The sequence below is a fragment of the Oncorhynchus tshawytscha genome, linkage group LG30 (genome assembly GCF_018296145.1).
Source record: "Oncorhynchus tshawytscha isolate Ot180627B linkage group LG30, Otsh_v2.0, whole genome shotgun sequence".
Lineage (NCBI taxonomy): Eukaryota > Metazoa > Chordata > Actinopteri > Salmoniformes > Salmonidae > Oncorhynchus > Oncorhynchus tshawytscha.
Window position 1 is genome coordinate 46,722,019 of NC_056458.1, and position 26,887 is coordinate 46,748,905.

Consider the following 26,887-nt stretch of genomic DNA (forward strand, 5'->3'; position numbering starts at 1 on the left):
CACAGAGTGGGCGTTGCCTAACATAAATATGCAAATTATTAATAGAACGCACCAATAGGATCTCGCTAAAATCGTGATTGGCTTTGCCCATTTCCTTGCTTGTTCTGCCCACTATGACTCTTTGTTTTCATTTAAAACGACGGGCTGTGGTCTTATCTAGGTTTAGTTATACAAATCTTTGGTCTCTCGTTGCCATACCTCCAAAATCACGAGGTTAAAGGTTAGGGACGTCCCAATAATCTCGGATTGCACAGACCCTGGCCGGAAGTTATTTTTTGGTTGGTACGTCTTGAGGGCGAAGGTTAGATGAATATTCTGCCGCCGGCACATACACCTCTGTCGCACTTGTTTTATTTAATTTTTTTGTATAAAAAGGCAACTTTTAAAAGCGGGTAAGTAATGTACGATGTGTTGCTTGTGTTTAACAAAAATTGTCATTACATTTGAACATGGACAAGATATGTTATTAAGTCCTTTACCCTGTCTGAGGCGAGAGTTAACCAGCTGTCTCCTGGCGTTTTTTATTAAATTAGAATTTCCTCAGACCCTGAACGTAACTAACTAACTTAATGTTAACCACAACTAGTTACTAGTAAATATACACAAAGCCTAATCTAACACATGACTGGAGTTTTTTTTGTTTGTTGTATCTTCTTAAAATATTGCGCCTCAGTTTCAAACCAATTGAAGTTCTTTTTAAAACTATAGAGAGTAAATGTTACTACTGTTCATCCCAAATGTTCACATGTAATTAGCATCCACTTCACTAGCCAGTTAGCCATGATAAATATACCAGAGAATAGGTCCAATTTGTCAACCACGTTATGCGTTTGAAGAATAGCTCAGGAAAATTGTTACCGTTTCCATATTGTCATGACATTTGACTAAAGTTAATTAACTAGTTAACGATACATTGCAATGTCACCTTCCAATTTTATATATATATATATATATATTTATTTATTTTAATTGTGGGGGTGGGGGGGGGGTTGGTTTTACGCCATGACACGGCATAGAAATTGAAATGACCCGCGGTGTAAAAACGTTAAGCCCAAAGCTATTGGTGAAACTGCGACTGTTGTATTTGCTCGTCCGTCTGTGAACAGGCTGCTTTCCCCACCACGACAGGAGCTGGAAGACATGGCGCGCCTCGTTGCGGTTTGCAGGGACGGGGAAGAGGACTTCCCTTTCCTCGCAAGACAGATTCCCTTATACATCGATGACACTCTCACGGTAAAAAAAAACAATTTATTTATTTTTTACCGTCTCGTACATGTTTGCTGTAGTTAGTTTTTTTTTATTTTTATAAGGCTTTTGCAATCAGATACTCTTCTGAAAGAAGATAGCTATGTCGACCAGGAAAAACTCTGGTCAAAATGCTTTATTAACGTTGAGTTGTTGAGCGAGATGTGACTACCTGTAACTAGGCCTCTCCAACAAGCTAGCGTTAGCAAGCTAACTTAGCTAGCCCGATTCTCCAACCGGCTTTCCCAGTCAACAATGTTGTTTGTTGGCTCGTTTTTATGGCAAAATAGCTATCTCGATCTGTCACGAATTTACAAGGATTCCCTGATGTTACGTTTACGCAATGTATTTTAGAAATGTGTTTTCTGAGCTGTTTAGGCCAGCCTAACTGACCAGCTAACCGGTGAAACTGTTAATAGTATGCGGTTGCTAGGTAGCTTGTTAGCTGGGTGGGTGGCTAACCTAAATGGTTATCCTTTGAGCATTATTGGGTACTGAGCCTGGATATATATATATATATATATGTGTATATGTATATGTATATGTGTGTGTGTGTGTGTGTGTTGGCTATGCAGGAACTGTATGGACAGGTTAATGTTGAAATAGCATTCATTTAGGGGATAGTTTCAATTCCTCCTCTTAGCCTGTGTACCAGTCGCGTTGTGGGATACTTGTGCTAATGACACTTTCACTATCAATATATGCCCCTATTTTTAAATTACAGATGGTGATGGAGTTTATTGACAGTGTCATGAACCTTGACACTCACCAAATCAACAGCTCTCAGATGAAGCAGTTTGTCGAGGTGAGTGCCGTGACAGAAGATTTGGGTGTACCTTTCAAACATGTCTGGATAATATTTACCCATAAGACTGTTGGTCATAGTTTGCTCAAGGATTATGCCTTTTTATTTCTTCAACACTTAACTATTACACACGGTACTAAGTCAAGTGGTGTCTCGTGTGCCTGCCTTCTTCTGTCCCCCCCCCCCTCAGCATCACAGCATGCTGAAGCAGCAGGACCTGAACATCGCCATGATGGTAACTTCCAGGGAGGTGTTCAGCGCCCTCTCCCAGCTGGTGCCGTGTGTGGGCTGCAGGCGGAGCGTGGAGCGCCTCTTTTCCCAGCTGGTGGAGTCCGGGAACCCGGCACTGGAGCCCCTCACTGTGAAGCCCACCGGCGTGCTGTCTGTCACCAAGACCTGCATGGCTGACGCAAAGACGCTCTACACCCTATTTTACATCCACGGGTGAGTGAGACGCGAGACTAATACTTCTGTAACCTTCATACTTACTTGGCCTGTCAGACTGCTTCACTTGAAGCCTACCTTTTATTGACCACAAGAACGACTCTTGCTGTGGCTTATCTTTTATCTGTACTTTATTGGCCAATTTACCTAAGAAACAATCTTTCTAAACTGTGCCCTCGATTGACAGCAGAAATATTACACACTATTTCTTGTGTTATGAGAATGTGAGAATGTGATTCCCTGTGAGAATCGGCTGTATTTGTGTGTGTGTGGAAGGTTTTTTTGTTTAGCATATGTAAGTACTGAAACAATCTGACCACTATGTATTTATGGTAAACTATTAGTATAAGTAATGTGCTAAACAGGAGAATGTTTTTTTTTTTGTGTGTGTGTAGGTCAAAGTTAAATGACATGATCAATGCCATTCCAAAAAGCAAAAAGAATAAACGCTGCCAGTTGCACTCCTTAGAAACACACAAACCAAAGCCTTTGGGGTGAGTCACATTTACCACTGCTTTTTATCATCTATTAAACTGCTTGTATTGAACTTGATGTCATGTATGATTCCATTTTTGAAAAAACAAGTTGTAAAGCCTGTTCTCTCAGACCTTGTACATTAAATGAAGGCTGAATGTCCACATTTGTCATACCAGGGCCAAACTAGGCTTTTGAAACGGCAGGACGTAATTTGTGATGTGCAATATTGTAGTGTCTTTGAGAAAATCTCTGAATCTTTAGAGGAGAAGGGAGCGTAGACAAAAGGCTAGGTTTAGAGAAAGACAAAGATGGAGGAGCCAAGACAGACAACAGATGTAGCGTCATTTTTCACTCTGGACCACTTCAGGCCCCCAGCAGGTAGGCAGCAAAGCAAACACAGCTCGTTCATTCAGAGCATTTCTTCGTAGCATTTCTGGATGCTAGTTAGTTAGCGCCAGTCTGAAGTAGTTTACGTCATTGTCTGGATCATGTTGTGCACATGTACATCTGTGAAGCTTTTTGAAAGTAAAATACTTCTGAGTTAAAGAGCATTTTAAATCCAGTGAATACTCGTCGACGTTATGTTGGCACGCCTGTCCTTTTTTTTTGTGAAGCTGACTTGATAGGTTAATTTATTGAAATAATACGCTGATTGATTGAGCCGTGCATGATGTTAACGATGGGGATTTGCTGCTGACAGGGGAAGCTGGATGGATGTGTGGGAGCTCATGTCTCAGGAGTGCAGGGACGAAGTCGTCCTGATCGACAGCACCTGCCTCCAGGAGACCCTGGAAACATACTTGCGCAAGCACAGGTAAGTCACGGTAATGGTTTTATGTAATATAGGCCATGTTTACATCCAATGGGCTTTATTTTCGCATTAGACTGTTTAGGAAATTGTACTAGTGTTTTAATTTTGTCTTCCTTTCAGGTTCTGTACTGACTGCAAGAACAAGGTACTGAGAGCATACAACATCCTTATAGGGGAGCTAGACTGCACTAAAGAGAAGGGCTACTGTGCTGCCTTGTACGAGGGACTCCGCTGCTGTCCCCAAGAGCACCACGTCCACGTCTGCTGTGAGACTGACTTTATGGCACATCTACTGGGCCGGGCTGAGCCGGAGTTCTCCGGAGGTTACGAGTAAGTAGACTGCTGCTTTTTCCTTTGTTCTATACACATGTAGTAACCTTCAGTACTGGACAAATAAATGGTCTTTTAAACTTAAATAATTCCTTGTGTCTTCTAAAAATTTGTTGATATTGAAAGAAAGAACATTTGGTCTCCCACATATTAAAAAAATATATATAGAAATCCTGGACCTAATGATTGGCCCCACAGCTGGTACTTGATTGCACGGCCTTTAACTGCTCTCTTTCTTCAGTGTTTGAGGGGTGCTCTCCACCAACTGCTGTTGTCAGCACTTGCCGTAGGTTTGGATGGGATTCAGCCACTCCACAGGCATGGAGAAACTAGTCACCTTTCGGCGAAATTCGCCGTTTTGAATCCAAAATAGGTGACCAATGCGATTCGTGTAGATCGATGAGAAACGTTTGGATCACTACTGGCTGAAAGCGGATGAGTGATGTGCGTTTGGATCACTACGGGCTGTAAGCGGATGAGTGATGTGCGTTTGGATCACTACGGGCTGTAAGCAGATGAGTGATGTGCGTTTGGATCACTACGGGCTGTAAGCGGATGAGTGATGTGCGTTTGGATCACTACGGGCTGTAAGCGGATGAGTGATGCGCGTTTGGATCACTACGGGCTGTAAGCGGATGAGTGATGCGCGTTTGGATCACTACGGGCTGTAAGCGGATGAGTGATGTGCGTTTGGATCACTACGGGCTGTAAGCGGATGAGTGATGCGCGTTTGGATCACTACGGGCTGTAAGCGGATGAGTGATGTGCGTTTGGATCACTACGGGCTGCTGTATCCAAGGCTCAGCCAATCGTTCACATAACAGAATGCAGCGCAGCACCTCGACTGAAGAAAGAGACAACCAATTTACTAGTTACAACATCAGCTAGCGCTCTGGAAAGGCATCTTGCCGTTAGCTAGCTAACGTTACAACTTCAGATGAGTTAACATTAGTGACCTAACCAATTCGCTTTAGTATTAACTGGTATACGACTCCTTGCCGCTGTTGTGCCGAAAATCACTCCTTGCCAGAATTTTGCTGCTACTTGCTTGCTAGTTGAGATTTCTGCTCTTCACTTCGTTGTCAGTTTAGCCTACATTTCACTGATCTTAATAGCAGAAAGCATTTTTTGTCTGCAGTTCTCGGTTTGGCTATTTGTTTGAAGTGTATGTGGCGGTTCTAGCTTTTATGGCGTCCTGGCGATTTCCTCCCCCTTTTGCGCCGCGCACGGTGCCGACCCAGGCAATCTTAGTAGCAGAAAGCCCTGGGCGGCTGCCCACGTCACCCATACCTAAACCCGCTTCTGATTTTTATTAGTCTATAAATAAATCTCTTTGCCAAAATTCGTCATCTCGCCCATGTCTTATTCGACTCGTAGTTGTGAAAGTGTCAGGATAATAATTCAGACGTAGTTGTTCTGAAATGTTTATTCCAATATTTTAGTCCCTCTGTTTAATATCACACATACATTAAGGATTCATCTCGGTTGCATATCCTGACGTGAAGTTCGTTATATCGAAAGCATTTGATTTTGGCCACAAAATGGGGGGAAATTCTGGCAGTTCCTCAAATTTATAACACGTTAGTTGCTTACTGGACCCTGGCAATCTGTGTGAAATTAGTTGTCTGGCTAACAAACTAACCACGATCTGTTAACTAGTGGTTTCCCTCGACAGTATGTGGTTAATTTTCACAATGACAGAATTAGGTGAAAATGAGGCGTTGCTTGTTAAACAAGTGGATTCAGGGATCAGGTGGAGCTGGGCCTGGTTTAAGCTGGAAGCCACTATAGAGGTGAATGGAACAACACTCTTTCCCTATTTCTCACTTCTTCAATACAGTGGATAAAAAGGGGTATGTCAGGTGTTACTATCTGCCTGAAAGAGATAAATTATTGCCTACAAAGGGTATCATGCTCTGCTGGCACATGGTAGAACAGCATGTCCCCAGGCAGAAAGTGTATAATGTGCAGTGTAGCCCAAAAAATAGTGTTTTGTTGTGTTGAACTTGAAAGTATGATACTTAAAACAAAACAAAAACATTTTTACTCAGTGAACGTTATTTTTGCACACATGTAGACTTGTGCGCTTGATCGACGTCTACTATTGTGGCCACTATAATAGAGAAAAAATAGAATGTCTGTTTCATTCTTGTTCTACTTTTTTTTTTATATATATATATATTTAAAAAAAATCCCAAGTGCAATATTTAGGTGTTTTGTAAAGGCTGTCATGGTAACGGGCGTTCTATGATAAAGGCTGTCATGGTAATGGGCATTCTATGATAAAGGCTGTCATGGTAACGGGCATTCTATTATAAAGGCTGTCATGGTAACGGGCGTTCTTTTATAAAGGCTGTCATGGCTAACTGCAATATTGGTGTCGTTTGGTTCATTTGACTTGAGACTTGAGGTTCATTTGCAGTAAAGTCTAGGCAACAAATAACAATGGCATGCTTTCTTTATACTTTTTATCTGTTTGTTAGGTTCACATTAACCACTATTTTACGCAGACTGATCATATTCTTTTGTTTTAATTAGTTAAAACCTGCATTTCCCCCTAGCAGGGATTTATTTATTTTTATACATGTTTCAGTGCAAAATAAAAATGTGAGCATGGCGCATGACATCAGCAGACTATCAGAGGTTTTTGAGTCCAATGTTTAAGTGTCCCAAAAACTGGGTCTCCATTGAAGGCCCCAAACACACACCAAAAAAGCACCCAGGAATGGTTCAAAAAGAGTTGCTAGACTGTCCAGATCTGAATCACATTCAAAACCAGCGAGTGCAGAGAACAGAAGTTGGTGGAGGGCATCCCCTTTAAACATTGAAGAAGTAGAAGAGTTTGTTGCTGGAAAAAAATGGGCATAACTTCCAGTAGAAAAGGGGCTGCAAACTCATGGCTACAAGGAGTGTTTATCTGCAGTTGTCTTGGCCAAAGGCTGTGCGACCATCTCCCAGACAGTAATGTAGTCCAGTCACCGTAACCTCAAGGTCTAGTCCCTAGTGTCCAGGTCTGAATCCTTTATTTATTTTACCTTTTTATTTAACTAGGCAAGTCAGTTAAGAACAAATTCTTATTTTCAATGACGGCCTAGGAACAGTGGGTTAACTGCCTTGTTCAGGGGCAGAACGACAGATTTGTACCTTGTCAGCTCAGGGGGTTGAACTTGCAACCTTCCGGTTACTAGTCCACCGCTCTAACCACTAGGCTACCCTGCCTCAAGTCACAAGTCCCTTGTAGTTGTGTGTTTTTTTTAAGCAGCATTTTATTACACTAAGCACGTTTCGATCCAATCCTTTTTTTTATGGAAGTAAAGTACGTTGGATAAAAGAAATGTCACGACAGGCCGGATGGCAAGGGCAAAATTGTCGGTTAACTTTCCAAATGTTCACCAAACTAAATACTCTAGACAAGGTGGGATCTTTTTGTCTCTAACATTTATGTGAGAAATGGCTATGGGAACAGCTTTTTTATGTAAAAAAAAATATTTATATAACCATATCGAAGTAAACTTGGAGTCACGCGATATGTTGTGTGGTCCTACCATTACGACTTGGGGGGGAAAGCATGCAGTTTTAGGCTACAGATGAAATAAGTTATGATGAACCTCACAGGGTGGTGAATGTGCACGGTGATGGACTTGATGTTCCTTTCCAATAAATATCGAGGGTCTTATTCTGATGACATGATGATCGATGCTTGGCTGCTGTTTAACAAATACTCTTTTGTCCATGATAATCTCATGTAGACTATACCCACAATGTATCTGCCAGCTGTTGGCTAGAGAGTACGTGCCAAGACCGGAGTCGGCACAATTGCTATATAACTCAACAGTTTTTTTTGACAACCATAACTAGAGTAGAAAATGAGATGAGATGGAATTTTATGTGCACTATGTCATCACGCACAGTGAAGTGAATTTTATGGAAACTTTTCTCTGGTGGGAAACCAAGGTTTCAGTATATTTGACCAGCACTATAGTAGTGACGTATGATTCACTCTCCTGGTGACCTTCTGATGTACTTCACTACCTTTTTTTTGTTTGCTAGTTAAACGTTCTAGAATTATATGACATTCTAGAATGCCATTCTAGAATTAACGTGCAAATTCTAACACGACTCCTGCCCTTCTCTCTCGTTTATAGACGCAGAGAACGACACGCCAAGACCATTGACATTGCACAAGAAGAGGTGCTCACCTGCCTGGGCATCCACCTGTACGAGCGACTGCACAGAATCTGGCAGAAACTGAGGGCAGAGGAGCAGACCTGGCAGATGCTCTTCTGCCTCGGCATCGATGCTTTACGCAAAAGCTTTGAGGTTTGTGTTTGCACGATGCCTGCCAGCATTAGGCTACCAATAACAAGCTTATGTGACAGACATATTTTGTTGATGGAAGTGATGTATGGCGAGTGCTTTCCCATCCGACACGTCTATGTTTACAGTGTTGTGGCATGTCAGTGTATGTATTGGTTCATTTGACATACATTTTTTTTTTTATCATGTTTATTTAGCCAGGACTCCTCTCTTTATAATAACGACGTGGTAACACCCGTTTTCCCCTCAGACGGCGGTGGAGAAGGTGCAGGGCATCAGTCGTCTGGAGCAGCTGTGTGAGGAGCTGTCGGAGGAGGAGAGGGCCAAGGAGCTGAAGCAGGAGAAGAAGAGACAGAAGAAGAAGAACAGACGCAAAAACAAGTGTGGCTTCGATACGTCTGAGCAGGAGGCTGAGGGCAAGAACCTGGCTGAGGTAACGCTTCGTTTTACACACACACACACACACACACACACACACACACACACGAGCACTGAGGCAACAGGGGAAATACCAGTGAGTCTGTTATAGGAAACTGTCCTCACATGCCATCAGCATGCTTGTTCCACATTATCTGGTTAACCTCATCCAGGCTAGAGGTCGACCTCTAATCCAGGCTAACCATGTCATTGTACGGCTTAATAATTCATTCTGTTTGTGACCTTGTTGTTCACACATTGTGCTTCGTCACATTTCAGACTTTCCAAATGCCGTCAGTAGGTTTTAAATGGCAAATATAGCTATCAAATGTTTGGCGTTTTTTAAATTCCTTAACTGTCACTGCCCATAATACTGTTCTCCCTTTTCTATGGTCTGGCCATTTAGGGATGTTACTCTGATAGTGTCCTGTCATTCTCGGTTATCCCCCCCATGCAGGGTTCATTAGAGTCTGTGGAGAACGGTGGCTGCAAAGCCTGTGGAAGCCGAGAGGAGGAGGAGGAGGGGCATGTCAGCTGTGTGGAGGTGGTCGTCACCAGCAACGAGAGCACTACTTCCTGCAGCTGCCCAGACAGCACCGTGCCCATCCTGGGCTCTCCTAAAGTCAAGAAAGGTAATGCTGTCACCACCATCCAACCATCACTCAAGACCAGACACCTGACCCTGGGTAAGATCAATCTTACCAATGACAGCCATCCTTTCTGAAATGTGTTTATTTGAGTTAAGGGACCATTTTACAATTTGAAATGTGAATCTCAAGAGCAAATGTGATGTATTTATATCCTAGCTAGACAGCTAATTGTTATCTTCAGTCCCCGTTGATGAATCGACAGGCTGAACTCTGTGGTTCAGTGTGTGTATTTCATGATTTTCCCTTTATTCAGACAGGAGGCAGAGTAGCAGTGGGCTTGGGATGTGTACCTACACTGACTGGTGTATGTTGTCAACACTCTGTCTGGCTTATCGTTTTAACATCTAAAATCATTGAAATTGTTTTTTATTTTTATTTCAGTGTAAATGCACAATTTGTAAGCTATTCAAAATAATAGCCTAGTCTTTCACGATCAACCATTTGAATGACTATAGGCTTAATGGAGTAATCTTAAAGTTGTTTTGCGATTTTTAGCATTAAATAAAAACATAGTAACAATGAGAGAGAGAACAAACAATTGCAAGCGACTAATGGAATAGGAAGTTGAAACAAACCTGGAACGTTACTGCCTTCACTAAAATCACTCCTGGCAAACCAAAACAGACCATAATAGGCTATAGACCTACACGTAGGCTACTGTCAATAAAAGTTTCAGTAGGCTAAACATTATTTATAAATTAATTATTTGTGTTATTTACAAAGCGTTTATTAATGTGCTTGAATTGCACAATGAACAGTAGGGCATATAAGTTCCTATAGCTGCACTTCAATGAGCGGGAACAAAAAATAAATGAATTATGAGTTATAAGTTATCATACTAACAACTTTATTTTAAATAGCTTACAAATGGTGCATGTGCATGTACACTGAACAAAAATATATAAATGCAACAATTTTCAAAGATAAATAAAAATACATTTTTACTGAGTTTGTTTCATATAAGGAAATCAGTCAATTGAAATAAATTAATCTGTTCATCACCGATATCTTAAACAAAACAACAAAGATCACGCTGAAACCTGAGGTGATGGCGGCGGATGAATGACACGACAATGGGCCTCGGGCATCTCGTCACGGTTTCTCTGTGCATTCAAATTGCCATAGATAAAATGTAATTGTGTTCGTTGTCCGTAGCTTATACCTGCCCATACCATAACCCCACTACCACCATGGGACACTCTGTTCACAACATTGACATCAGCGAACCGCTCACCCATAAGACAAATAGGCCTATTTTGCCTATCGAACTGCAAATCCAAAACACATACAATCAGATAAAACAAATTATTATTTATAACATGATTTATGACCCTATTTTAATAAAAACAATGTATGAACATTGGCTTAGGCTAAAAACAAATAGCCTAAGCATATTATGATGTGCAATTTGCATATTGAACTGTACACATCCTAAATATAGGCATACAAGTTACACAAAGTAGCCTTAACAACAAAAAATGCTATTAAGTCTTACGGTTTGACAGAATATTTTTTCTTATGCTTGGGGCTGTCTGTCTTCCAATAAGATGCATCTAGATTTGAATATAGGCCACAACTTTTTTTTTTTTTTTTTTTTTTAAGTGCAATGAGGAACCATTTTAGGGGTAGTTGCTTTACCATGTCTGTCAGGGAACACCAGAATGTTGACCTTTTCTGCCCCAGAGTAGTGAATTCAGCAGGATGGATGGATGGACTTGTAAATGTTGACAGGGTTTGTCATCTGTCCGTCCTTTTCCCTGGATCTTTTTTCTTATTCTGCAAGGGACTTCGGTCATGTTTTTGCTGCTGTTCCTGCATCTTTATTAGAATGACATTATGCACCAAATCACACTTCTGTTTCAACCAATGTGTAGTTTATATTGTGTTTTTCCTGCCATTTGACACCTACGAGTGCAACTATATCTGGACAGGATGATGTGTTATTCCAGACATTGCCTAACCTGTGTGTGTGTGTGTGTGTGTGCACACCATGAACAAAAGTATGTGGACACCTGCTAGTTGAACATCTCATTCCAAAATGTTTGGCATTAATATGGAGTTGGTCCCCCCCTTTCCTGCTATAACAGCCTCCACTCTTCTGGGAAGGCTTTCCACTAGATGTTGGAACATTGCTGGAGGGACCTGCTTTCATTTAGCCATGAGCATTAGTGAGATCGGGCTCTGATGTTGGTAGATTAGGCTTGACTCGCAGTCGGCGATCCAATTCATCCCAAAAGGTGTTCGATGGGGTTGAGGTCAGGGCTCTGAAGGCCAGTCAATTTATTCAACACTGATCTCAACAAACCATTTCTGTATGGACCTCGCTTTGTGCACAGGTGCATTGTCATGCTGAAACAGGGCCTTAACACAAACTGTTGCCACAAAGTCGGAAGCACAGAATGGTCTATAATGTTATTGTATGCTGTAGCGTTAAGATTTCCCTTCACTAGAACTAAGGGGCCTAGCCCGATCCATGGAAAAATAGCCCAAGGCATTATTTGTCGTCCACCAAACTTTACAGTTGCCACGAATGCATTCGGACATGTTCTACTGGCATCCGCCAAACCGAGATTCGTCCGATGGACTGCCAGATGGTGCAGCAGGATTTATCACTCTGCTTCCAGAGGCAGTTTGGGACTCAGTAGTGAGTGTTTTGCCACCAAGGACAGACCATTTTAAGCGCTTCAGTGCTCGGCGGTCCCATTCTGTGAGGATTGTGTGGCCTACCACTTCGCGGCTGAGCCGTTGTTGCTCCTAGACGTTACCACATCATAATAACAGCACTTACAGTTGAGGCAGCTCTACCCGGGCAGACATTTGACGAACCGACATGTTGGAAAGGTGACATCCTATGACGGTGCCACGTTGAAAGTCACTGAGCACTTCAGTTAGGCCATTTGACAAACGTTTGTCTATGGAGATTGCATGGCTGTGTGCTTGATTTTATACACCTGTCGGCAACGGGTGTGGCTGAGATGGCTGAATCCACTGAAGGGGTGTCTGCATACTTTTGTATATATGTAGGGGGGCATTACCTGCTAGACCAGCCTCATTGAGTGTATATTTATTTAATTGTTTGGTCATTTCTTTAGGTCTTTCGCCTCACAGTAATGGGAGTGACTGTGGTTACTCGTCTAGCATGGAAGGCAGCGAGCCTGGCTCACAGGAAGGATGTGACGTCGCCTGCGCTGAGGGTATCTGCAACCACCACGAAGCAGGTTGGTCCATCTTCAGTTAATAGTCCATATAGTGGCTAGTTGTGTCAAAGCTAGAACAAAATGGGGATTCGTAACATTAAGGGGAAAAAAACTGATCCCAAAACTTCTTTTTTTTTTCCCCTCACACAAGTTTTAATCACAGTGCAGTTATTACAAAACATTTTCCGTGTTATGGCCTAACTAGACGATAGGCTGTTAAGGCCTGGGGAACCCCGAGTAAGCGGAACTTTAAGCTACTTTTGGGAATTTGCGAGGCCTGTAAGACAAGACACGGATTACGAAGTCGTATGCGCTGGCTGCACCTGCTCTTTCGCTTTGCTAATGATGCGTGTGTGTGTGTTCAGTCTTCGGTCTGTTGCCTGTAGATGATCCTAACCTATTCATTGATAAGCCTCTGCTTTACTGAAGGTATCAGGTATTGCATGCCAAAAAATTGCGAGATACAGCTTTTCTTCGCTATTCACGTGGAATTTTAAGATTATTTCATATGGTTTTTAACAGCCCCCCAAAAAAACATGCTGTATACCTTATGACCCCCCAAAAAAAAAAAATGCTGTATACCTTATGACCCCCCAAAAAAATGCTGTATACCTTATGACCCCCCAAAAAAAATGCTGTATACCTTATGACCCCCCAAAAAAATGCTGTATACCTTATGACCCCCCCCAAAAAAATGCTGTATACCTTGACCCCCCCAAAAAAACAAAATGCTGTATACCTTATGACCCCCAAAAAAATGCTCTATACCTTATGACCCCCCCCCCAAAATGCTGTAAACCTTATTTATGTTCCATCCCTAGTAGTGTTGCTGTTTGTCATTGTGTGGAATGCTCAGAATGTGGCATACATGCATCGAATGCTTGTCATATCCTTGTCGTCTTGTCATCTGAAGGAGACTACTTGTGTGGTCATCAATGTGCTGAAGACAAGGAGGAGGACTGTATGGACAGCTGTGTGGAGTGCTGGGCCAGCTCTGAAGAGAACACCAAGGGCAAGAAGAAGAATAAGAGAAGAAAGAACAATGGCTTGTTATCTTACCATCAGGTTAGATGAGAATGTCATTAGGGGATGGGATTTAGCAGGACTTCCTGCTTTTAAAAAAACATTGTTTTAGTGGTTTCCCATTCATATAGCTTATAATTGAAATTGACCTTTCCCCTAGCCAGATTTTCCTGATGGATATATTAGCCCAGTCAGAGATGTGATCTGGTCATTCATTGCTTCTCAGGTAAAACTATTAAAAAGAAACTTTTGTCTTTCTCAACCAGGGTCCAAATGCTGAGGTTTGTGTTATGGAAGAGAACAGGAAAGGGCAAAACACCGCTGCAACGTCACCCGTGTGCAGAACCAAAGAGACGTGTGCCCAGTTGTGCCTCGACATCTTTTCTAGTATCCCACCGCAGTTACCACGTGCAGAACATCGAAAGAAGATCAGCCATTATCTGGAGGATACCAGTGCCAAGAGTCTCATGGAACTGCTGGTCAGTGACTTTTTTTTTTTTTTTTTTTTTTTTTTCAAAAGTTGGGATGGTCACTTCAGTGTTGACATCATTATTTGTACTAGTTTTGAGTTCCGTGTGAGTTGGTAGGATGTGAAGCATTTATTCAATGTGTGTTTTGAAAGGTCCATTTGATCAGTGCTTTTTTGTGTTGTGGTTTTTTTGTACTGAAAACAGGATGACTCTGAAGTGACTTCCGATGAAGAGAACTGCCTCACGCAGGATGAGATCCAGTCCTTTGTGGACAACAACAAGTCCTTCTACAACAACCGTGACCAGTACCGACAGCGGCTGAAAGATAAATTCACCAAGTACTGCCACGGAGGTGCAGATTGGTTTGCTGCTGCCACCACCAGCGTCAATTAATGAATTAGCTCCTGTTGCACTACTCTACTGTCATGATATCTTGTTACTGGGACAACACACATGGTGATTACCACCCCTCTGCTCACACCGCCTTTTAAAGGAGAAAGAATTCAGTAGTACATTTTAGTGTCTTGTTCAATGAGCCCCCACCCCCCTTTGGTTTGAAGTACATGTGGTTCCTATTTTCCCACCTTTGTTCATCTTCTGTCACCTCTACCTGTTCATCTTGTCACACCGTCCTTGTTGTCGTCCGTCCCACCCTGACCAAACCCAGTTTCTTTTCTGGTCTCATTTTGTAGGGCTGTTGGTTTAGAGCACAGTGGATCTGATAATTAAGCTTGCAAGCTGTGACATTAGGGTTTAGATGTTAGGTAGTCTTATTTTTTTGTTTTTTGCATTTTCCATTTTTTTTCTCGTGTCTCTTCCTCTGTGATGCTTCATTTTAGTGGGAAAAGTTGTACCAATAAATGTGTACAGAAATTATATAATCTGAATAGATTTTACAGTAAAACATCCATTTATAACAGGGGTTGGATGTGATGTAAAGGGTGCAATGTGTAAAATTGACAAAATAAAGAATATTTATTAATATGCATTAGAAAGTTGTTTGTGCTGTTTGACTTCTTTTTTTTTTCTTCTGACATGGCAACCAGCTCGTGCTATGTTCATAAAGACACCAGGAGATGGCGTGATATGACGAGTTTACCCTCACAGATTGGGTGCTGACCATTTAAATAGTGACGTTGACGTTTGTCTCCTTTAAAGATTCACAATGTTTAAGCATTGAATGCATCTTTCGCATTGTTCCAGACATATTTGTGATCTCAAACCATTTTATTTGCAGCACTATTGGATTTGAGTGTTCGTCACTTTAAAAAAAAAAAAAAAAAATACCAATTTTATCTTATGAATCTATTTTTATACATTTTTAGAAGCTAGTATAATTTATAAATAAGGAACTATCCCGGGCCCGGTTTCCAAAAGAATCCCAAAGCTAAAAGCATCGTTAGAATCATAGGAACCAGTGGTTCTAATGCCGTAAGATTATTTTGGAGACCAGCACTGGCTGAGCAAGTTATTTTTTTTTATTTTCCAGTCATCAGATGTAACAAAATGACTTCTGCGTTGGAAATGTCCAAACGAATGCGTTGTGAAATCATATTCGAAAGGAGACTTGCGTCAACAGTGTTATCAGAGTACATGATTTATCAGTAGGTTGCACACTAAAATCCCGTATGTCTGTTTTTCAATAAGAAGAGTACTCATGAACACAGTGGAGGTGTCAGACTCGTCTTTTCATACTAAACAAATACGCGTCCTGATCCAGGAAGTAACATCTGAATGATTGACGTTGTTTTTGAACCAACCGAAGAGCAATCTAAACACGTTAATTCCGCCTCTATTAGAAAACAACCAATAGTGATCCAGGAAGAACTTCCGCTGCAGGAACAAGGCATGTTCATTGTACAAGGCTCTTCTGAAAGAATACCGCGACTATTATTTTAAGGTGAAGTCTGAAATATGTGATTACTTCAAAGTTGTTTAATCAGTTTAAAAACGACTTTTGTGTTCCGATTTAGTTTGATATGTGTTAACCGATTGGTGCCGCATGTACGAATGACCGAAAAGTAAAGGTTGCACGTTGTACAAAATCGACATCACCGTTTTTGTCGGCTCAGGAATTTGTTCGCTAGCACAGCTAGCTTTGATAGCAAAGCCACCTTGTGGTCCTGTCTTGACATTCTAGCCTGTAATTGTGGTATGGATTATTTTTATTTTTTAAAATCTATATACAGTTTCTAGTTTGATCAGGAATCTCGTTTAAAGTGTCATTTTAATTGTTTTTCCGCATTTTGTTTAATTTGAGAAAAACAGCTTTCTAGTTCACGCTTGTCTGTATAAAAAAAATATTTAAAAAAGGAGGAGGGGGGGGGGACATTTTGGGAGGAGAAAATAACCTTCTCAGTGGGTTTTTTACAACAAAAAAACATCCCCAAACCCAATAATCATGAACGGGTTCAGCACTGAAGAAGACAGCCACGACGGTCCCCCAGCGCCGCCGTTTTACGGTCAGACTTGTTGTTTGATTGAGGACGGTGAGCGCTGCGGACGATCAGCTGGAAACGCCTCCTTCAGCAAACGGATCCAAAAAAGCATATCGCAGAAAAAACTCAAACTGGACATCGACAAAAGCGTAAGTGTTTTATTGCTAACTAACGTTCGTTGTCTCAACCATTTGAGACTATGTAGTTCGTCCCCATAGACATCCCCTTCTACCAACTGGTTAAGCAAACCAAGCACTTGGTAATCGAGCAAGCTTGTCAAATTCAACCTCACTCTTTTATTATAAGGTTTGTTCTGCGCCATAATTATGTATCACGGAAAATGGTGGACTTCTCTCTGACTGCTTATGGTTTCATTTGGAGTAGCAGCCAGTGGGACAGCAAACAAGAAAGGGTTTCTCCCCCCACCTCCAATCCGAGCTTTGGCTGGCAGTTTCACCCTGCGTAGACAGTCTTTTCCACGCCTCCACTCCCTAAAATGGCTGTTACTAAGGAAGCTATAGGTTGTCCTGGGGGGGGACACAAAAGTTACGAGGCAGTTCTATTTGGCTACAAGCAAATGTGATGAAGAAGGAGAAGAAAATAAACTCCCTAGTGTATAGTTGTCTGTCAAATCCAGCTGTGAAATGTATACAATGTATCCGCCACCGACAGATAGAACTCTTGTCTTTCAGCACTCAATGCTATAAGGCGTTTCGCAACCACCGCCCCAATTGAACTTGAAATGTAAAATTGCGGCTTTGCTATCTGGAAAACTACACGTTGCTGTGTTCTGGTCAGGGGTGTGGATTCTTGCTCCCAAACTACTAATATAAGATGAAAGGTCCCCAAGTGGTGATCCATGGTCATTTCTCTTAGATGATTTTATGCACAATGGTTGAGTATAGGAAAACCTGCTCATTTATTTTTATTTAACTTGGCAAGTCAGTTAAGAACAATTTGTTATTTACAATGATGGCCTTGTTCAGGGGCAGAACAATAGATGTTTACCTTGTCAGCTTGGGGATTTGATCTAGCAACCTTTCTGTTACTGGCCTAACACTCTAACCACTAGGCTACATAAGGCCACTAGGCTAACCACTAGGCTACATAGGCTACCTACCGCCCCTACACTCTAACCACTAGGCTACATAAGGCCACTAGGCTAACCACTAGGCTACATAGGCTACCTACCGCCCCTACACTCTAACCACTACACTCTAACCACTAGGCTACCCTACACACCACTAGGCCCTACACTCTAACCACTAGGCTACCCTGGCTACGCCCCACTCTAACCACTCTAACCACTAGGCTACCTACCGCCTCTACACTCTAACCACTAGGCTACCTACCACCCCTACACTCTAACCACTAGGCTACCCTACTCGCCCCTACACTCTAACCACTAGGCTACATAAGGCCACTAGGCTAACCCCTACACTCTAACCACTAGGCTACATAAGGCCACTAGGCTAACCACTAGGCTACATCTAACCACTAGGCTACCTACCGCCCCTACACTCTAACCACTAGGCTACCTACCACCCCTAACCACTCTAACCAACCACTAGGCTACCACTAGGCCCACTAGGCTACATAGGCTGCCACTAGCCCTACCACCCCTACACTCTAACCACTAGGCTACCTACCGCCCACTCTACACTCTAACCACTAGGCTACCTAACCACTAGGCCCCCTACACTCTAACCACTAGGCTACCCCACTAGGCTAACCACTACTACACTCCCCTAACCACTAGGCTACCTACCACCCCTACACTCTACCACTCTAACCACTCTAACCACTAGGCTACCTACCACCCCTACAGGCCCTACTACACTCTAACCACTAGGCTACACCACTAGGCTAACCACTAGGCTACATAGGCTACCTACCGCCCCTACACTCTAACCACTAGGCTACCTACCACCCCTACACTCTAACCACTAGGCTACCCTGCCGCCCCTACACTCTAACCACTAGGCTACCTACCACCCCTACACTCTAACCACTAGGCTACCCTGCCGCCCCTACACTCTAACCACTAGGCTACCTACCGCCCCTACACTCTAACCACTAGGCTACATAAGGCCACTAGGCTAACCACTAGGCTACATAGGCTACCTACCGCCCCTACACTCTAACCACTAGGCTACCCCACCCCTACACTCTAACCACTAGGCTACCTACCACCCCTACACTCTAACCACTAGGCTACCCTGCCGCCCCTACACTCTAACCACTAGGCTACCTGCCGCCCCTACACTCTAACCACTAGGCTACATAAGGCCAGAATTTTGGCTTCCTCTTCCTGTGGCACTCCCAACACAATATTACCAGAGCTACCACACTTGGTTAGGCTAACTCAAATATAAATAATTATTCCCTTTGCTTTCCCAAATAATCTTTTGTCAAGAACACAAGCTAAATACAAAATGATGTGGAAACCTACGTTATGAGGAGTTAAACTGGCCTAGTTGAATAGCACATTGAGGCGGCAGGTAGCCTAGTGGTTAGAGTGTAGGGGCGGCAGGTAGCCTAGTGGTTAGAGCTTTGGGCTAGATCCGATCCCTGAAGCTGAATCTGTCGTTCAGCCCCTGAACAAAGCAGTTAACCCACTGTTCCCCGGTAGGCCGTCATTGTAAATAAGAATGTGTTCTTAACTGCCTACAACAGCCTAGTTAAATAAAGATTAAATAAATAAATTGAAATAGTGTCACATCTGTCACACCCAAAAGGAGAATTATCTGGTGAAATTTGGATTGTTTTTTCCACTTGTGCATCATCATAATTATACAGTACCAGTCAAAGTTTGGACACATGCATGTACTCATTCAAAGGTTTTTCTTTCATTTTACTATTTTCTACATCAAAACTGTGAAGTAACACATGGAATCATGTAGTAACCAAAAAAGTGTTAAACAAAAAATGTATATATTTGAGATTCTTCAAAGTAGCCACCCTTTGCCTTGATGACAGCTTTGCATTCTCTCAACCAGCTTCATGAGGTAGTCACTTGGAATGCTTTTCCTACAGTCTTGAAGGAGTTCCCACATGCTGAGCACTTGTTGGCTGCTTTTTCTTCACTCTGCTGTCCAACTCATCCCAAACCATCTCAATTGAGTTGAGGTCGGGTGATTGTGGAGGCCAGGTCATCTGATGCAGCGCTCCATCTCTCTCTCCTTGGTCAAATAGCCCTTACACAGCCTGGAAGTGTGTTTTGAGTCAGTGTCCTGTTGAAAAACAAATGATAGTCTTTCTAAGCGCAAACTAGATGGGATGGCGTATCGCTGCATAATGCTGTGGTAGCCATGCTGGTTAGGTGTGGACGGTCGTTTCTCTTTGATTATTTGAGCTGCTCTTGCCATAATATGGACTTGGTCTTTTACCAAATAGGGCTATCTCCTGTATACCACCCCTACCTAGTCACAACACAACTGATTGGCTCAAACACATTAAGAAGGAAAGAAATTCCACAAATTAACTTTTTACAAGGCACACCTATTAATTGAAGCTGGTTGATAGAATGCCAAGAGTGTGCAAAGCCGTCATCAAGGCAAAGGGTGGCTACTTTGAAGAATCTCAAATATAAAATACAATTTGATTTGTTTAACACTTTTTTGGCTACTACATGATTCCATATGTGATATTTCATAGTTGTGATGTCTTCACTATTATTCTACAATGTAGAAAATAGTTTTGTTTTTTTTAAATATAAAGAAATACCCTGGAATGTGTGTCCAAACTTTTGACTGGTACTCTATATCTGTTTTTATTTTAGGTTCGACATCTCTACATATGCGACTTCCACAAAAACTTTATCCAGAGTGTCCGTAACAAGAGGAAGAGGAAGACGAGCGACGACGGAGGGGAGTCTCCGGACCATGACGTGGAAGTTCCAGAGGTAACAGCCCCATTGTCTTCCCTTTAACCGTCTTACTCTAAAACACAACATTGCTTCTCAATAGGAAACATCCTTGTTGAAGAAAAATACCAGCAAGTTGAATAGATATGAAAGACAACATAAGATGGCTATTGATGAAAAAGTCCTAACTGTGTGAAATCTCTTTTAGCATTTTTTTGTGTGAAATGTAATTGATAGAGAACAGTAAAAGGTGCTTAAAGATATTACATCCTTGATGGATAACACACCAGTCTTTCCTCATGGTCTGTTTCTGTGATGTTAGGTGGATCTCTTCCAGCTTCAGGTGAACACGCTGAGACGCTACAAGAGACACTACAAGCTGCAAACCAGACCTGGCTTAAACAAGGCCCAACTGGCTGAGGTAGGCCTACATTTAAAATGGCGTTAAGTTCACTATCTGATTCAGAAAGACTCAGTGCATTCAAGTAAGGTAGGTAGCTAAAGACAACCACGTATCACAGTCAAATAAAACTTTTCTCAAAATAAACGACTGTTAGAGAAATTAGTGCTTAGTAAGAAATACAAGTGCCTGTCTTACATCAAGGTCAACTAGTAAGCCTACAGCAGTACTGTGTATGTAAGATGTTATAGACCGGTAACAGTGTACCCACCAGTGGGGTATCTAACAACATTTTCCAGCCAAAGACAAGCATCAGGCACTTTTTTCTTATTTTTTTTTAACTTTGATGAATGTATTCATGTATTGTCCTATATGGTGTATTGATATTTTGCAATCTAGATGTACTTTGTAATACTGGACTACTACCTACCAAGTCTCCCAGCAGGCTAAAACAAACTGCAACTTGCCAAACCAGTTCAGTTTAACAGCTGCTCCGTGCTGGCCAAAGAGTTGCTGGCTGGTAGAATGGAACACCTAATTGGATAAGCGCCAGTTAAACCCACGGGTGTTGAAACTACTCGTGTCACTCCCATTCCATGTCCAAATAAGCTTTTTCCAACCTAATTTGGGCTTGGACTGCTTGGTGTTAATATATCCATAGGACATTACAGTGCAATGTTTATTGCCACAATGACAGTAGATGGACTTTAAAAATGTTACGTCACAGATTTCAACATTTGCGTTCATTTTTTTTGCGTACAACAATGCAGCTCTGTAATATATATATATATATATATATATAAACGATTGTTAGCTAGTGTCCCATCCAAAGAACTCGGTAAACTGTCTCGGAAGGACTTAACTCTGTTAGAGCTAACTTCTGTCTTGGGGTTTCGCTAGGATAATTATTCTTTGTGATTTTCCTGTAAAGGGGTACCCTCACCCTCAGTAGGTGTGCCCAGCCCATCCAATGGAACCCGTGGCCCATAATATAAATATGGTTATTATTTACCATGATGTATGTGGTGTGGGAGACCAATTACACACTAATTGGACATAGACGGATTGTTAGGAGAATTTGTGAAATCGACATGTAATCTTGCAGCTGGCACGACTCCTGTCCTTACAAATACTCCTCTATGATGTTTCCAGCCCGACCCGGTGATGCAGGGGGAGGGGGGAGGGGAGGGGTCGTTGCGGGAGCTGGCTGAAATAAATGAAACTGCCCTGTAAGTTGAATGTTTCCCCAGGCTGTAGAGAGGCCCAGACCTCCATTAATGAGCCTGTCACATCATTAATAAAGTGGACGCCAACAGGTCCAACCAATTACAGCTCTCCATGTGCCGCCCACATTGAGTGGAACTGTCAGCCTGAATGGAGCTGGGTGAAACTACACAGAGGATGTTTATTTCCCCTCGCACTTGTTATTTTAAATTCAAAATGATCTCTGTGTTTTGGGTTTAGAAGGGGATTGAATGTCTCCTAGAAACACATCTCTTTATACATGGGGTTCTAATCCTTGACAGTATGGGGGGACTCAATGTTTTTGTCACTTTGTGGTTAACCAGACTGGTGATCTCACTTCGTCTTTGTTGGTCTTGCCTCCTTCTTTTAAATATAACATTCTATATTCAATGCCACTAATCTTTGCCAGATTTTTTTATTTTTTTTTATTAAAGTGGGCAGAAATAAACTGGATGCTCAATCAATAGAGGGATTACACTGACCTCCTCTTTCTCTCTGATGTACTCTCTGAAATATAGAACCTTTCTCTCTGATGTACTCTCTGAAATATAGAACCTTTTTCTCCTCTGTGATAAATGAACCATTTAAATCTAGAATGTTGTTCTCCTCTATGATGACTTAGTGATTTTTAAATCTAGAACGTTGTTCTCCTCTGTGATAACTGTGATTTTTAAATCTAGAACGTTGTTCTCCTCTATGATAACTTTAGTGATTTTAAAATCTAGAACGTTGTTCTCCTCTATGATAACTTAGTGATTTTTAAATCTAGAACGTTGTTCTCCTCTGTGATAACTTAGTGATTTTTAAATCTAGAACGTTGTTCTCCTCTATGATAACTTTAGTGATTTTTAAATCTAGAACGTTGTTCTCCTCTGTGATAACTTTGTGATTTTTTTATCTAGAACGTTGTTCTCCTCTATGATGACTTAGTGATTTTTAAATCTAGAACGTTGTTCTCCTCTATGATAACTTAGTGATTTTTAAATCTAGAACGTTGTTCTCCTCTATGATAACTTAGTGATTTTTTAAAATCTAGAATGTTGTTCTCCTCTATGATAACTTAGTGATTTTTAAATCTAGAACGTTGTTCTCCTCTATGATAACTTAGTGATTTTTAAATCTAGAACGTTGTTCTCCTCTGTGATAACTTTAGTGATTTTTAAATCTAGAACGTTGTTCTCCTCTATGATAACTTTAGTGATTTTTTAAATCTAGAATGTTGTTCTCCTCTATGATAACTTAGTGATTTTTAAATCTAGAACGTTGTTCTCCTCTGTGATAACTTTGTGATTTTTAAATCTAGAATGTTGTTCTCCTCTATGATAACTTTAGTGATTTTTTTTATCTAGAACGTTGTTCTCCTCTATGATAACTTAGTGATTTTTAAATCTAGAACTTTGTTCTCCTCTATGATGACTTAGTGATTTTTAAATCTAGAACGTTGTTCTCCTCTATGATAACTTAGTGATTTTTAAATCTAGAACGTTGTTCTCCTCTATGATAACTTAGTGATTTTTTAAAATCTAGAACGTTGTTCTCCTCTGTGATAACTTTAGTGATTTTTAAATCTAGAACGTTGTTCTCCTCTATGATAACTTTAGTGATTTTTAAATCTAGAATGTTGTTCTCCTCTATGATAACTTAGTGATTTTTAAATCTAGAACGTTGTTCTCCTCTATGATAACTTTAGTGATTTTTAAATCTAGAACGTTGTTCTCCTCTATGATAACTTAGTGATTTTTTTTTTATCTAGAACGTTGTTCTCCTCTATGATAACTTAGTGATTTTTAAATCTAGAACTTTGTTCTCCTCTATGATGACTTAGTGATTTTTAAATCTAGAACGTTGTTCTCCTCTATGATAACTTAGTGATTTTTAAATCTAGAACGTTGTTCTCCTCTATGATAACTTAGTGATTTTTTAAAATCTAGAACGTTGTTCTCCTCTATGATAACTTTAGTGATTTTTTAAAATCTAAAACGTTGTTCTCCTCTCTGTGACAACTAAATGATTTTGTCCTCCAATGTTGTTTGTTTTCAGACTGTCAGTCGTCACTTCCGGAATATCCCGGTGAACGAGAAGGAGACTCTGACCTATTTTATTTATATGGTGAAGAGCACCAAAAGCCGACTGGACCAGAAGTCAGACGGTAGCAAACAGCTGGAGTAAAGGCCACCGATTTAACTTCCCATACCAAGACTTGGACATGGACACGTGTGTTTGATAACAAGGCGTTTTCCGACAGGCAGCCAGAACTGATCTTAAGACAGTTGTTGAGACTCTGCAGGGTAATGTAATGCTGTAATGTGAATATGCTGATATGTACAAAATGCACAGAATATGAAGAAATCAACAAAAAGGTGGAATGCAATGTAAGATAACTGCCTTAAAGATGTTTGTTTTGGGGGTTTGTTTTGTTTTGTTTTTGCGTTGACTGTTAACAACTTTTGAAGAAGAAAAATGGTTTGTGCCAAACCAGAGTGTGCAAACTTAAGATATCAATAAACTGGACAGGGTGCATTTTGTGAATGAAAAGATCATTTAAAAAGGTTTTAATAAGCATTGTACATTTTCCTGTTGTCCAGCTAGTACTCATTCTGTTATCCGGTGGTGTGACATGCATGTGAAGACTGAGGAAGTTGAATGATGTAGCATTTTGGCAGACCCTTTTCAATTGTTTTTGTTTCTCTCACTCAGACTTTTCCCTCTCCTCTATCCTCTACACTGAAACACACTCAGACTTTCCCCTCTCCTCTATCTTCTACACTGAAACACACTCAGACTTTTCCCTCTCCTCTACACTGAAACACACTCAGACGTTTCCCTCTCCTCTATCTTCTACACTGAAACACACACAGACTGAAGTGGTGTTTCAGTTAAAAACAAGTTATTTTCAAATATTTTTTTAATATATTTTTGTTTGTTTTTCTTTACCCACTACCTTTTTTGTGATAAATATAAGAACAGTACTTTAGTTCATCCTTGATTGTAATATTTCTGTGTGAAGTTGTGTTTCTGATGGGAGTAACTATTTCAACAGTTGTTTTAGATTTTTGTCATGTATCATGCTTTCAGCATTTGAGACTAATTTTAAGCAATTAATTGAAGCTGTGTTCATTAGAGTGGGAAATGCCTTATTACCACAATATATTATTTCCAAAGCAAACGTTGTTGCTCTGCTAACACTGGCACAATATAGAACGTCTCAACTTTGGAGAGCAGTGAACTGTGTTTGAACCATCTAAATTGCTTTCACAGTGCACAATGAGCACTGTCTGTACTTTTGCTCTAGTGTTTATAATATGTTAGTTCTATTCTATTGGAATGTATTTCTGAGGAATCATGTCACCCTGGACTTGTCAAGTCCATTTCCTTTCCTGGCACAGTGTTGAAATAATGTGTTGTCTAGTGGATCACAGTACCAACTATAGTCACTAAAGGAAGATGGGAGGTTTTTTTTTTTTTTTTTGCTTCCTCTGTGTCGCTAATTAATGAGTTTCTTCACTTCAACACCACTGTATGTTCACTGGTTTGTTTGAGTCAGTGGTCTCTCCACAGATGATGGTATGTCTTTTTAGTATTGATTTGTTTCCAATTTTCCCTGTCCTTATTTATAAGTCCCAAGAAATAAGTCATGTCTGCTGCGTTCCATGTTACACCATCAGTTAGGCATGTCTGGTGTGTCATTGCTGAAGTATCGATGGCTTTTTTTTTCTTTTTTTGTCGCTTGTAGCCTTGTTAGCACCATATAGATTTCCCCTCTTAAACATATTGGCTGTGCTGCGTTAATACTGTAATGGCTGTGCTGCGTTAACCTAACTGTTGTAATAGATAATACGTGTATTTAAATATGGCTGCGTATTGCTTTTAATAAACGTATTGTACATAGATAATGACTTGTCTTTTTTTATTTGCTGTGGGGTAGTCACTCTCTTTTTGTGATTTTATAGTAGCTGGATAGAATTAGTAAGGGACAAACTGCTCTCCTTCCATGCTTTTTCAACCACCGACAGTGGAGTTGTCATGCAGCCCTATCACTAGTGTTGCAGATTTACAGTGCACCTCTTCCTCGCCTCTGTCGCATGCATTAGCCTCTCCCGCATGTCTCTATCGCATGCATTAGCCTCTCCCGCATGCCTCTATCGCATGCATTTTCCTCCACCTTCTCTCTGTAGTTACTCGATCTACCGGTAGATGTCAGTAGCATTCTGTTGGGCTCCAGTGGTTGAACGGCAGAAACAACGCTAGACCTACTCCTACATGAAGGTAGCAGGGCTGAAACCTGACGTGTTTCCTACATGTGACATTTCGTAGGCTATGCAATAAGAGAATGACACGTGTGCCCCCCCAATAAAAATGTCCTGTACATGATTCGTTGATGAGCAATGAACTTTGCCGGTTGAGACCATCCATGTGTACAGATGCAACTATTTGCTGGAGGAATAGGTTAGACGGGACATATATAGCCTGTATAACCTATGGCTAGTGCTATCCGGTGTTCCCTGGGACGTCCCTACCGTAAACCTTAACCCCTAGCCATAAAAAGGTTATGGCTTGGGTTTAAGGTTTACGGTAGGGACGTGCCAGAACCTATAACCGTAGGAACGTCCCAAGGATCCCGTATAGCTATTTTGTCTTGTTTTTTTTTTTTCACAAAAAAAAGTAAGAACAGTAGTTTTAATTCATCCTTGATTGTAAGATTTTTATGTAAAGTTGTGTCTGTTGGGAACTAAATATTTCAACAGTTTAGATG

At 41.1% G+C, this 26,887-nt stretch overlaps 2 protein-coding genes across 4 annotated transcripts; both read left to right on the forward strand.

The window, feature by feature from the left end:
• The first annotated feature begins 198 nt into the window (after positions 1-198).
• Positions 199-15,174, forward strand: ggnbp2 (gametogenetin binding protein 2). 3 transcript variants are annotated; one of them, XM_024393403.2, is made up of 14 exons: positions 199-392; positions 1,129-1,233; positions 1,970-2,050; positions 2,241-2,494; positions 2,890-2,988; positions 3,672-3,785; positions 3,903-4,112; positions 8,258-8,432; positions 8,680-8,862; positions 9,304-9,532; positions 12,589-12,714; positions 13,607-13,758; positions 13,983-14,195; positions 14,391-15,174. In XM_024393403.2, the coding sequence occupies exons 2-14, from the start codon at positions 1,141-1,143 to the stop codon at positions 14,577-14,579; spliced, it is 2,118 nt and encodes a 705-aa protein (XP_024249171.2). In that variant the 5' UTR covers positions 199-392; positions 1,129-1,140; the 3' UTR covers positions 14,580-15,174. The 3 variants fall into 3 exon arrangements, with proteins under 3 accessions (XP_024249171.2, XP_024249169.2, XP_024249170.2); XM_024393401.2 differs by having other exon boundaries at positions 200-392; positions 1,107-1,233; XM_024393402.2 differs by having other exon boundaries at positions 201-392; positions 1,107-1,233; positions 9,304-9,478.
• An 850-nt stretch (positions 15,175-16,024) lies between these two features.
• Positions 16,025-26,027, forward strand: sap30l (sap30-like). The gene is made up of 4 exons (XM_024393400.2): positions 16,025-16,773; positions 20,406-20,528; positions 20,812-20,910; positions 24,175-26,027. Exons 1-4 carry the CDS (start codon positions 16,588-16,590, stop codon positions 24,301-24,303), a joined length of 537 nt encoding a protein of 178 aa, XP_024249168.1. The 5' UTR covers positions 16,025-16,587; the 3' UTR covers positions 24,304-26,027.
• Positions 26,028-26,887: the final 860 nt, after the last annotated feature.

What these genes read in the sequence shown, in the direction of transcription:
- ggnbp2 (XM_024393401.2), top strand. Translation starts at nt 307, where the DNA reads ATGAATATTCTGCCGCCGGCACATACACCTCTGTCGCACTTGTTTTAT. An exon ending in ACCCTATTTTACATCCACGG is followed by an intron (nt 2,495 to 2,889) that starts GTGAGTGAGACG and finishes GTGTGTGTGTAG; the next exon opens with GTCAAAGTTAAATGACATGA. An exon ending in ACATACTTGCGCAAGCACAG is followed by an intron (nt 3,786 to 3,902) that starts GTAAGTCACGGT and finishes TCTTCCTTTCAG; the next exon opens with GTTCTGTACTGACTGCAAGA.
- sap30l (XM_024393400.2), top strand. Translation starts at nt 16,588, where the DNA reads ATGAACGGGTTCAGCACTGAAGAAGACAGCCACGACGGTCCCCCAGCG. An exon ending in AACTGGACATCGACAAAAGC is followed by an intron (nt 16,774 to 20,405) that starts GTAAGTGTTTTA and finishes TTTTTATTTTAG; the next exon opens with GTTCGACATCTCTACATATG. An exon ending in ACAAGGCCCAACTGGCTGAG is followed by an intron (nt 20,911 to 24,174) that starts GTAGGCCTACAT and finishes GTTTGTTTTCAG; the next exon opens with ACTGTCAGTCGTCACTTCCG.